This window comes from Carex rostrata, chromosome 16, assembly GCF_964058835.1.
Source record: "Carex rostrata chromosome 16, lpCarRost1.2, whole genome shotgun sequence".
Lineage (NCBI taxonomy): Eukaryota > Viridiplantae > Streptophyta > Magnoliopsida > Poales > Cyperaceae > Carex > Carex rostrata.
This window is the reverse complement of record NC_135933.1, coordinates 7,382,862-7,395,124: the sequence shown is the minus strand read 5'-3', so window position 1 is coordinate 7,395,124 and position 12,263 is coordinate 7,382,862. Positions and strand designations below refer to the sequence as shown.

General features: G+C 31.0%; 1 protein-coding gene across 1 annotated transcript; it reads right to left on the bottom strand.

Annotated features, from left to right (window-relative positions):
- Positions 1–291: 291 nt before the first annotated feature.
- On the bottom strand, positions 292–5,716 carry LOC144567862 (phosphatidylinositol 4-phosphate 5-kinase 4-like). Its single transcript, XM_078318069.1, has 10 exons — positions 4,907–5,716; positions 4,087–4,288; positions 3,598–3,851; positions 2,939–3,106; positions 2,587–2,752; positions 2,250–2,369; positions 1,976–2,169; positions 1,221–1,303; positions 1,083–1,140; positions 292–798 (listed from the first exon to the last, which is right to left on the bottom strand). The coding sequence occupies exons 1-10, from the start codon at positions 5,500–5,502 to the stop codon at positions 510–512; spliced, it is 2,130 nt and encodes a 709-aa protein (XP_078174195.1). The 5' UTR covers positions 5,503–5,716; the 3' UTR covers positions 292–509.
- Between the last annotated feature and the right edge of the window lie 6,547 nt (positions 5,717–12,263).

The window sequence follows — 12,263 nt, the reverse complement described above, 5'->3', positions numbered from 1 at the left end:
AAGTTAATTGAACACTTAAGAAAATTATATGAATTATTTAATCGGTTTAAAAATATTTTATATAATTTTCTCCAGCTTTTTCCTATAATTTGACAATGTAAAAGCCATGTTGTCAAATAAACATAAAAGACACTCCAACTTTTGGATAAGCTTGATAGTTCTTTTTCGGACACAACACTTCTTAGGATATGCCGTAATTAATATAAGGGTATCTAAAATTGAAGGAGAAATAAAATCAAACAACTTTGTGTAAATATTCTGTTAAACATTTTTAAATGAAAACTTCAACAATAAATTGTTCAATTACAATATTCACAAACTCAATAGAAAAAAAAAATATGCGCACTATAAATTAATAGAAAAAATAGTATGAGGAATTAAACTATCTATCAATTATAATCTAAACATGTGCAAGCATGCCATGTCTAGATTTGGGCTTCTAGCATAAAACCTTTCTTGGTTAATTTCAATACTTCATTACTAATTAGGAAAGCAAAATAAAAAAGAAGTTACAAATCCTCTGTAAAAGCTCTAAAGATGAAATCACGAAATCGCTTCGAGTATAATCTTGGATCAACGGCTGAGATTGAGGTTGGGTCATACTGCATGGATTTGTATGCATGTTCAAGCTTCTTACTGATGTCATAATCCTGGAGAATATCTATTATTCCGAAGTATAATATCACATTATGAAATTCACCAGTTGGTTCTCCAATTAGATCTGATGCAATATCGCCTCTGCTCATGATTTGTTCCACTCTAGCTGACATATTGATGCCTAATTTGATTGAAGACCACCTAAAAAATATATTAATGACAAAAATTTATAATATTATAGATTTGGACTAGGTTTTATTGAATATAAAGCACAATCCAGAGATAAAGTTTCATAGTAAAGATATATCAAACATCAATTCAAATATCAAAGATTTGAACCTAAATTATCTATAGATGGTCAGAATTGGCTTTAGTAGCACTCAAAACACTTTAAACATCCACCAATAGCAACCAAACAAAAATTATGTTGTGCATGTATGAAGAGAAAATCAATCAAAGTGTTTTTTTTTTTCCTTGGACAGTACCTTGTCTCAGAGTCATCTGCATGAGGAGTGCCAGTAATTTTCTTCTCAGTATCATCACCTGTTTAAATGTTCAAGAATTAGAGCATTGTGAAAATTTATTTGAACAATTGAAACTGACCAGTAAAAAAGGTGTCATACCTGGGATAAAGTGTACCCCAACTAGAAGACTGTAATCCATGATTCTCTCTTGCTCCAAAAATTCAGAATCCTTATCCACTTGTCTATCAATAATAATAACAAAATGATTACAAGGGCAAGACACTTAGAAGAAACATATGGTAGGCTATATATTTCACAACACAGACACCGTCAGGTAGATATTTAGTTTTGAATATGTAAATCTTTTATATGAAAGATAATGTCTTAACTAATTGTGAAGGACGTGATATTCAACACATCCATATGTCTAATTACTGGCAATATAATTGTAGTAATTTCTAAAAAGAATATCCATAATAACCGTGGGCCATTACCAGTATGTAGTTTTCAAATGGTACCTAATTAAATAGGATTATCTTGATAAGATGCCAAACTTTTAAAAATAAACCAGTAGCCTCTGTGCACTAATTGACTAGTAAATATAAAACCGATCCAAAGTAAAAGTAATACAAGTGGATAATAAACAATAAGAGAGAAATAATAAAGAAATAAATGCAAGATTGTTATAATGAAAATGGAATTTGAGGGCTTGACCATAATCTTTCTTTCAAAGAAAAAATGCAAGATTAACACCATGTTAGTGACAAATAAACAGTTTGAGTCTAGATTGTGCCATGATAACGACAAATAATTGCAAGATTATCACAAATATAATGTATATGTACCCCAAAGAAATTAAAATTTTAAATATCATTAATAAAAATAGTCTCAAGCAAAACTAATAGAAATATTACCTGCAAAACTCTTGAAACCAAGATTTTTGCAATCTGAAAATGAAATTAAGATCAAGATCCTTCAAAGTTGTAGTTTCATCAATCTCTGTTTCTGGTTTATCAGTTATGCGACCATGTGAAGATCCCTTCAAGTCATATCTCCGGTGAATGGGATACTCAGTGCAAAAGAGGTTGCCCATTATGACAAATCGAACCTGCATTATGTTTTCAAAGTTTAATGGTTGTTAAATTATACTATATTAATTTTCCATTGTTTTTCTAACTTTTTACTAACCTTTCGTTGAACTGTTGTCGCAGCTAATTTGACACAATGCAAGCCAAAAAATCTTGTTACCAAAGTATTCTCAAATGAACGCACATGCTTGTAATAGGATGGAAGCATCCTCAAAAGAACCTATTGAAGTACAGTAATTGTGATGAAATTAAAAGTCAGGATAAGGAACGAGCAAAATAGTTCCATTGTGATATCAGCAAAACATGGCATGAAGATGAGGACAGAGGAAACTAATTGTGATATCAGCAAAACATGGCATGGAGATGAGGACAGAGGAAACTAATTGTGATATCAGCAAAACATGGCATGGAGATGAGGACAGAGGAAACTAATTTACCTTTACTTCCGATTTCTTCACTGTTTTAATCATATATCTATCATCACTGGTCAAATAGAAGAAACTTCCACTCTTCCCAGGCGATGAGAGCTCTCTAAGTGCGTTGTCCCCACAAATCGAAAGCATATAATCTGCTGGATCTACCTTGAACAGCTTTCGTAATGTCCTGTAAAAAAAATATACTTTTAAAATATTGCTCCATTTAATCTGTCATGTTTCTCAGTGTGTTTTCTTGCTTCTTATGATCTCAATCTCATATATGTAGATAATATGTTTTTCAAAATGTGCCTTCATTTGCAATCCATATTTTGAGTTTGGATCAGTGCGGCATGTATAGAATTGTTTGACTAACCTAAAAACCATGGGGCAGTAATCTTTCCATCTGAAATCACAAGACTGATGAGGAGGGGTGTGTTTTGATCCTTCAGGAGGGAACCTTGTCCAGACCTTCTCTTTTGGGTCAAAAGCAGATGCTTTGAGATCAAGTGATGTTGGAGCAGATTGCTTCCCTACTGCATGTCTGCCCCCCACAATTCAAACAACCAAACAAAAGAGCTTAACCAGTAAAAATCAAATAGCTGAAGATAAAAAGGACATAATAGGAATAATCAGGCAAAATAATTAACCGTGCTTGTTATTTTTTTCCTTGACTAAATCTTTATCAAAATTAGAGGAATTTAATTATTACTACATACTTAAAATTACTAGGAAATGTATCATTCTTTAGATTCAGAGTAAACAAATTAGTGTTATATGATTATCAATGTTGATATATTCTTCATGCCCATATTCCTCAAAGTTTCATGAATTACCAATTAAGATGTTCGACCAAAAATACACTCCATTTAGTGTGGTTTTGTAAGTATACTAAATGATAACAAAATATATATGGATTGCCATTTAGCAAGTTATTATTCATGAAAACTGGCAATATTTAAGTCAAATGTGAATATTAATTGTACCTGATTCCAAGTGTTATTCACAATCCTAATAATTAGAAACCCATTGTACCTGATTCCAAGTTGGAGATTAAGCATGAGTTCATAATTTCGATGCCCTGCGCAGATAGTCTCTCCTTGTCTCTTTATCTCCATAGGTGGCCACCTCATCGTTGGGGCCACCATGTCACCCTCTTTCCAATCATCATCCCCCTCGACGTCGTCCTCAATTGTCAAACCAGCAAATGAAATTGCACTTTTTGAAGGTCCCCTGAACCAAAGCTTCTTCATGGTTGGCATCACTGTCAAGACCTCTTCTGGGCATACCTAGTAAAGGTTGTATCATTATATTATGCTATATAATCCTTCATTCAAACTAATTATCAATTCAATTAAAGATCAAGATCATTATTAAATTTCAGTTTGGTCATATATAAATTGGTAAATCTTCTTACTCAAGACGACAAGATGAGTATCAAATCAGCAATATGTTTCACACTTGTCACTTTGTCACATATGAGTATATGACTGAAACATGATTAATGTTAAATTAAATTCGTACCTCGAAATCGCTTTGGCCTAATGTGAAGAATATATCTGGGTCTCTGGTTGTTGGAGAACTTGGATTCTGAGATGGATAATATACACCTTTTTGTTGGAGTGTGCCATTCTCCATGCTCCAACAGCCAACATAGACACTGCCATCGGGCCACTTAAAAGTGCCACTTCCATTTGGTAAACCATCTTTCCAGCAACCATCATACCTATGTATATGTATGAATTAATTACTTGTAATGAATTTAGGAAGGAGGTCTATAATTAAACAAATTAATCATCTTCTTTCATTTCTTTTCTGCTATTTGGAACTAAAAACTAAAATAATTCTCTTAATTTGGTGCACTGCCCTAATTCGAATTTACTGGTTTCTAAAAGTCTTTGTGAAGTTATTTTTGTTATAAAAAAATAAGTCTTTTTATAGTGAGCAATTGGCTCTCTTATCTTCTCAAATCAACTTTATTTGATATTAGTGAATCATAAAATGATGACAAAATTTTATATTTAGCAAATGGCTCAACTACTATATATAGATACTGATATTCAAACCAAAGAGACACCTAGTCCAAATATATACTATAATTCAGACGCCTATTAGCAGATTATATATAAACCTTAATTAAATAATAATGTAGATTGACAACATATATAGCTTAATAATTTTGCATCAACATGAAGCTTTTCTAATCCATTAAGATTTTAGACTACCATTTAAAATATACAAATATATAAAATGAAATGTGAAATGTCTTGGCTGATATATAGATACAATGTACATCAACATAAGCCATCTGAAAATGCCAGTTAAAATAACTAGTACAGAATACCTATAGCCATCTGTCCAAACGAGAAGACCCCGACCATGGATTGCACCAGCCATCCAATCTCCTGAGTACTCATTGCCATTTTTCCACACATATTTCCCGTGCCCATTTCGAAACCCATGCTTCCATTCTCCGTCATAATAATCTCCATTCGGGAATGACTTTTTGCCATGTCCATGCTTCAGATTCTGTAACCAGTTGCCCCAATAAGTGTCGCCCGAACAACTAGTGTATGTCCCAAACCCCTCCATAAATCCATTTTGAAATTCTCCTTCATACATTGCACCAGTAGGCCATAAGAACTTGCCACGACCGCTCGCACGGCCCCGCCTCCACTCTCCCTCATACATGCATCCATCTGTCCAGAGGTACTTCCCCGTGCCATGAGGACGGCAGGCTCGCCAATTGCCGGTGTAGAAATCTCCATTTGGGAGATGTCGATCGACATGTTCAATTGTTTGTTGCTCATATGGATTAGAGTCTCCTTCGCTAGTGGAGGGAGGGGTGGTGGGAGGGGTAGACATTGTTGGAAAGACGAGGCTTCGCCGATTGAGGGGAAGGTGGTGCTTTTTGAAGGTTCGGTCCCAAACTTTGGACATGATAATGAGGTTACAACTATGATGGATTGGGATAATGAGAAGGTTTCATTCTATGGGAAGAAAGAAAGAGATGAGAAAGAAGATATCTTTTGTGATTTTGTGATTGGTTTTGATTCAATTTTGGAGAGTTGCAACCATATTGGAGGACAGAGAAAGGAAGGATAGCGCGGGAGGCCGAGGAAGGCGCGCAAACGCAACATTTGTGGGGGAGAGAGAGAGATTAATTTAGGCAAAAGCCGCGAATGCACTGGCGTAAAATCTCCAATTGCTATTTATTACATTATGCTTTGACTTTGGTCAACATACCATAAAAGATATACTAAATCTGCGTGACTGCGTCCCTATGTACAATATCTCATAATATTTTCAACCTTTCAAAAGTTTATGTTCTCATTTAGTTAAAACCAAGGAATTTACCAAAGAGGTAATGCTATAAGATCATCGATCATTTTTCACATATAGAAAATGGCCTCGAAGTTTTAGTTGTGAACTTATGATAATAAATTAATCACATGTGACTAATTCGCCTTAGCAGCCAACTAATCGTATTTGATGACGGATTAATTAATTTCTTTTGCGATAATTTATCTATATCCCCCCACATGCATATGTCAATGATATATTTTTAACCATTTACACGATTCGTACCGTATTCGATAAGGTGGGTATGGATAAATTTTTTTTTCGTTAGCTTATTGGATACGGGTATGAGTAAGGATTTGTTTTTTTTGTTAGCTAAATGGGTAAGGGTACGGGTAAAGACTATTCCGTATCTGTTACCCTAATTATATAAAATATAATAATATGATAATATTTGAGCAATAATTAGTGAGTACTTTTGTTATTTAGTGTATTGTTTTTATTATCAGAAAAATATTAAACATATTACTTTTATTTGCATGTCTTGTTTTTTAGTTAAATAATTGAATTTGTTGGAAGATGTATTTTTGTTTTTGAATTATCTTGTTTTATAAAAAAAATACAATTTAGTTGAAATTTATTGCACATTTATATTTATTTTTGTTTTTTTATTAATAATATCATTGCACATGTGCAAAATAAATGAGTTTTGATTTCTATTTGTAAAATATATTAAAACTAATTAATATACTAGTATTATTCGTTATTCACCCACTACTATTTCATAATTGATAATTTTAATGGATAAGGGCAGGATAAGGTAAAATCAATTCTTAATTAGTAAGGATATGATATGGATAAACTCATTCTTAGTATGTATGGGTATGAAAATACTTTTATCTTACCCGTATCGTACCCATTGATACCCGTACACATATGTTTTATTAATAAAGTCATTTTTAAGGGGTATGAAAATATACTCGTTGACCATAAAATTAAATTACCAATTTGGAGTACGCCTGATCACTAATTGTTCTAATCAACGATTTTTACCACAGTAAGACACGCCACGTGGCGTGCATCATAGAAGAATTGATTCTTGTTATGTGATTGGATGCAGCGCAAGCATTCTGATCGACTTGATTTAAACAGTATATTAATTGTAAGAGGAGGGATCAAGTTACAACATTTTTTGAGTTACAATAAGTTACAACAAGCATTATTTACATTTTCAAAGTCCAAATCGTCGATCCAAACCGTTAGATGTGATCTCTACAATAAAATGTGTTTGGAGACCAAATTTTACATTTTTTGGAATTTGTTTACTATTTATTAAGGTGGGTACAAAAACTAGTCAAATTCATACCATTGAATTTTGTACCCATCTTAATAAATAGTAAAAAAATTCCAAAAAATGTAAAATTTGGTCTCCAAGCACATTTTATTGTAGAGATCACATCTAACGGTTTGGATCGACGATTTGGACTTTGAAAATGTAAATAATCCTTGTTGTAACTTGTTGTAACTTGATCCCTCCTCTAATTGTAAACTCCATATCAAACCTGATGTCTCTATTCTTTTTTACTTTCTATTTCCGCATTCTCTTTTATTTTTCTTCTGGTGATCACCAAAATTTGTTTTAATGGTTGACAATTGACTGAGATACACAAATCACTGATAACCGCCAAATTTTGTTTAACCATCTCCTCCTTCGAGGTTATTGTCTTTTCTGCACAACATAAATATCTAGTTTTGTTAAAAAATTAACAGGTATACATCCACCTTATATGTTTTTTCTTAAAAATAAAAAACAATTGTAAGTCGACGTTCATGACTATGAAATAGAAATGAAGTTGGTGGCCTTAAAAGATTCTTACGGTATTATGAATTATTAATACCATTGATTAAAACCATAAAAGGTTAAGATCTGTTGGATAGTGGAATAGTCAATGCTATATGGCTTTTTCTGGCTCTTGTGGGGTCCGTGCCGGTGGGAATCGGATCCCAAACTAAAGTAACACAACCTTTGAGTTTGGATGCGGACCGTCCAATCTGTATTAATTTGGTAAGGGTGTACTACTAAATTGATCGGAATTCTAATCAGACGGCGAGAATGCAAACTTAAAGATTAAGTTACTTTAGAGGATAGGACCCGTGCCATTGCCGGTGATTGGACAAAAGTATCAATTTCATTATTTTCTCAAACACACACAAACACTTTTAATTGGTTCATGCCACACATTTGAATTCAATCATGTCTCAATTTTGAAAGGACATCTTTATTTGAAAGAAAGTGACGATATATTTATCTATTTAATTTTTAAAATAACTAAATGACATATCTAATAACTAAAATATAATATAAAAAGAAAATGTTAAATTTATACGAGTATATTAAATATTAAGATATTTTCATGAAAAAATAAACTATTTTAAAAGTTTTAATAAATACGCTGTAAATTTTCCTTGAAAGTAATGAACAAGTTCACAGCAAAATTATTCTAATGAAAGTAACCAACTTACCATACATGAAAATTTACAAATTTTTCGTGTGCTTGTTTGTATTACTGTATCTGTTCAAATATATTAATTAATGTCATTGTAAAATGTTGTCAGAACATCGCCGCATTTTGCAGTCGGTCGGACTAAAAGTTCTTCGGCTGACAATTCAAACATCGAGACCACAAAAATAATTAATTAATCAGCAACGCCAATTCAGGATGCACTGAATCATTTTTATCTTTTAGGACCCGTTCGGAAAAAAGTGGGGAATAAAAATAGGTGTGGGAATTAAAAATTTTGAACTGGATTTTACTGTTTACCGTGGAAATAAAAACTTATTTCTGAGCAATTTTTTTTTTCTCACGGTGAACAGTTGTTCACCGAACAGGCCCTTACTTGTGAAACAAAATCTAGGGACGCGATGTACCCAATTTTTTATAGCATTTAAAATTTTAAAAAACTACAAGGTAGCAGCATTAATTTTTTACGAATCTCGAATTTAAACATACTAGGTTTGTGTATCTTTCCGGATCTTTCGTATTGTTCGTAATATTTATGGAATAATTATATAATGTTTGATGTTTGTAATATTTTTAAATAATGACGTGATTTTTTTTTCTTATCACTTAACAGTCACTATCAAGTTTCTCAAAATAAAGATATTTTTTGCTGTTATGAGTTGCTAATGAAATTAGAAAATAACATTCCAAACGCGTAAAATAAATAACAAGTAAATGATGTAAAACAAAAATACAAAATAATTATTTTTTTAGTTTTTCATATTGCATATTAATTTGTTTTGATAAAACAATAATTTACAGGCTAAAGAGATTCGGCAAAACAAGAAAAAATGAAATCAAACAGACGCGACTATTCTTATTTTGAGAGCAAATTAAAAAGTACCGTCTTAATCCTCAATTGTTTGTTTTAAATAATGTCAAGTATTAGTACGTAACTTTTTCAATTACAACGATAAATAAAATAATACGTAATTTTCTAAATTCAACAAAAAAAAATTATTAAAGTGTCTACTTGTCACTTGTCAGCTATAGGTCTGCGTGTCTACTAAGTATCGAGATGTTGAAATTTTGCTCGTACCTTATAATTAAAAAATTTATATTGCTACAAGCCAACAAATTAAAATTCGGAGCAATGTAACCTTGAATTGAAGATGCACTAATTTAATGCAAAACGATATGCTGCGGAAAGATGACGTGTTTCCAATTATATACATGCATCTGAGGCATGCATCTCTGGGCTTGAAAATGAATGAATGAAATCATGAATTGAATGAATTGAGAAGGAAATTAAAATAAAGGGAAAGAACAACACAAAGAAAGTGAACGGGAGATATAAAAATTAAATAATTTAATTTATTTTTCGTACTAATTAAATACAGAAATAAAACCAGTAAGGCAGAAATAGCCTAGTAATAACAAATTGGAAAGGTATCAATGTATCATACTATCATCTATCAATCAATCATGCATGTATGTATAAAAAGAGAATAGAATAGATCAATATATAGAATAGGTTCCTGATAGGTTTGAGTCGTTTGACAGTTTGACTCATAAAATAATTGGGATGAGGTGGGGAAGGAGCACGTGCAAGTCAGCCGTGGCCCATGCATGCAGAGCCCCATACGCGTGTGAACATTACGGCCACTCAGTACACCCTTTGCTCATCGCTCAGGACAACCCCATGTGCTTATCTCAACCCATTGATTATTCACTGGATCCGGTCCGGTCTAATCTAAACATGTATTTGGTTGGCATAATTGTGATTTTTATATGAAAATGATGTGTTCATAAAAATAGTTAGATATGTTGAGAGCTCTCTGTGACCAGTTTACAGATTGTCTTTCTTTTTTGGCATATTGTTTGACAGACAATTTGGCATTCTTATTTATTTATTTATTTATTCAGAAATATCCATAAAAACTTGAGAAAATATTAACTGTCCATAACACTAATTAAGCATTATATTGCATACTACAACTATAATTTGAATGGTTATGGAGACTATAAGTCTTGATTAATTAATTGGTATTGGCGGCCAAATATATCATTCAAAATATTATATTATTGTTCATAATTCAAAGTATATATATGTTTAATTGTTTTGCGGATTACCAACCGATTAATCAGAAAATGACCGATGATTAGTTAATCTTGGAAGCCAATTAGTTGTTTAAAACTGCAAATTAAATGTCACCAACATACAATATGTGGAATAACTTAAATTGTCATTTGAACTTAGCTCAAAAAATTAAATCTATTTCAAGATAAGTTGATTTAGCAATAATAATTTCTATAGAAGATTATAATCAAGTAAATTTTAAACGTAAATATATATTATTTTAAAACTAATAATTTATATAATAAAAACAGCACTATAGTAATGACATGGAAATTTTATAGAAATACACATTATTTTAAATGAGAAGAAAGCATATGAAAGTATGAGTTATTTGATAATATATAGTAATAATAATAATTAAGGAGAGAAAATAAAATTAAAAGGATGAGGATGAGGATGTTGATGATATGATATAAGTAAAATAACATTAAAACTTAGTTCTCTTTGTGGATTATTAATGTGAACTTCAAATGCAACTGTTTGACTAGCAATTACAACTTCTAAGAGTACCCTTTTTTTTTATTTTTTTTGTCAAATGATATGATTCACCGTGTACATGTCCTTAATATTAATAGCAAATCCAATTTGTTGTTACTATCATGCTCAGAATTCAGGTTAATATCAATATCACTCCAGTTTATTTAAATATCACTTGAAAGAAAAAAATAACAAATGATAAAAAAAATTAAATATAATTACAAAATGGTTTTGATTCGACTTTGACCGAAGTAAATATTATACGTACTTTATAATTCAGTTTGATAGCATTATCATTTCTTGTAATGGTTTATATTATGTGTTTGAATGATTTTTATGGATTGGTTCGGTTTAATGATGACAGCGATAATAATAATGAAAGTAGCTACTGTCATTTTTCATTTAATAAAATATAGTAACGACGGTAATAAAGATGAAAATAGCTACTGATGTTTTCTATTTTAGAAAAAATAGTAACGACGATAATAATAATGAAAGTAGCTATTGACATTTTTCTCTTTAATAAAAATGGTAACGATAATAATAATAATGAAAGTAGCTACTGACATTTTTTATTTCAAAAAATTAACAATGACAGTAAAAATAAAGTAGCTACTGACATTCTCCATTTTTGAAAAAAATGATAACGAGGATAATAATAATAATAATAAAAGTAGCTGAGTCATTTTTTATTTTTTGAAAAATAAAATATACTTCAGTATACGGATGTAATTGTATTTTTATTTTTTATTTAGCAATAAAAACTCTCGTGAATCTCAGTAGAACTATCTTACACTAAACGTGTGGTTCTATAATTGTACAACTCGGATAATTTAATCTCTTGCTTTAAACATCACTCGTGTTAGAAAGCTTAGAATATTATTATGAAATTTTGTGTTGTAATTTTATGCTTTCTGAAAAGATTGTTTTTATCTGCATGTGGATTTCTCTACAAAATTAAGCACTTTCGGAACTTAAAATTAGAAATTATAATTCTTTATCCGTCTATGGAATGGATCCTCGAAATTATATTAAGGAACGTTAATGGTTGCATTGTTGCATGACAATTGGTTATCTAATCAATAATCACAGAGAAGAGGGATTACTTGACATTTGTTTTTATTATTTTTTAACAATGAATTTAAGAAAATGCAAATAAAATTGAAAATTAAAAAGTAAAGTTATGGTATATGTTATTGAACATAGATAGCATAATACTCAAATTTCATTCAATTCAATTGTTGTTTGATGAACTTTTAATTTTGCATTGTTGAAATTTTATG

Bases quoted from the DNA above. Each gene is read 5' to 3' on its own strand.
- LOC144567862 (XM_078318069.1), bottom strand. From the start codon at position 5,502: ATGTCCAAAGTTTGGGACCGAACCTTCAAAAAGCACCACCTTCCCCTC. The intron at 3,852-4,086 runs GTACGAATTTAA...AACCTTTACTAG, and splicing joins TAGGCCAAAGCGATTTCGAG to GTATGCCCAGAAGAGGTCTT. The intron at 799-1,082 runs GTACTGTCCAAG...TATATTTTTTAG, and splicing joins GCAGATGACTCTGAGACAAG to GTGGTCTTCAATCAAATTAG.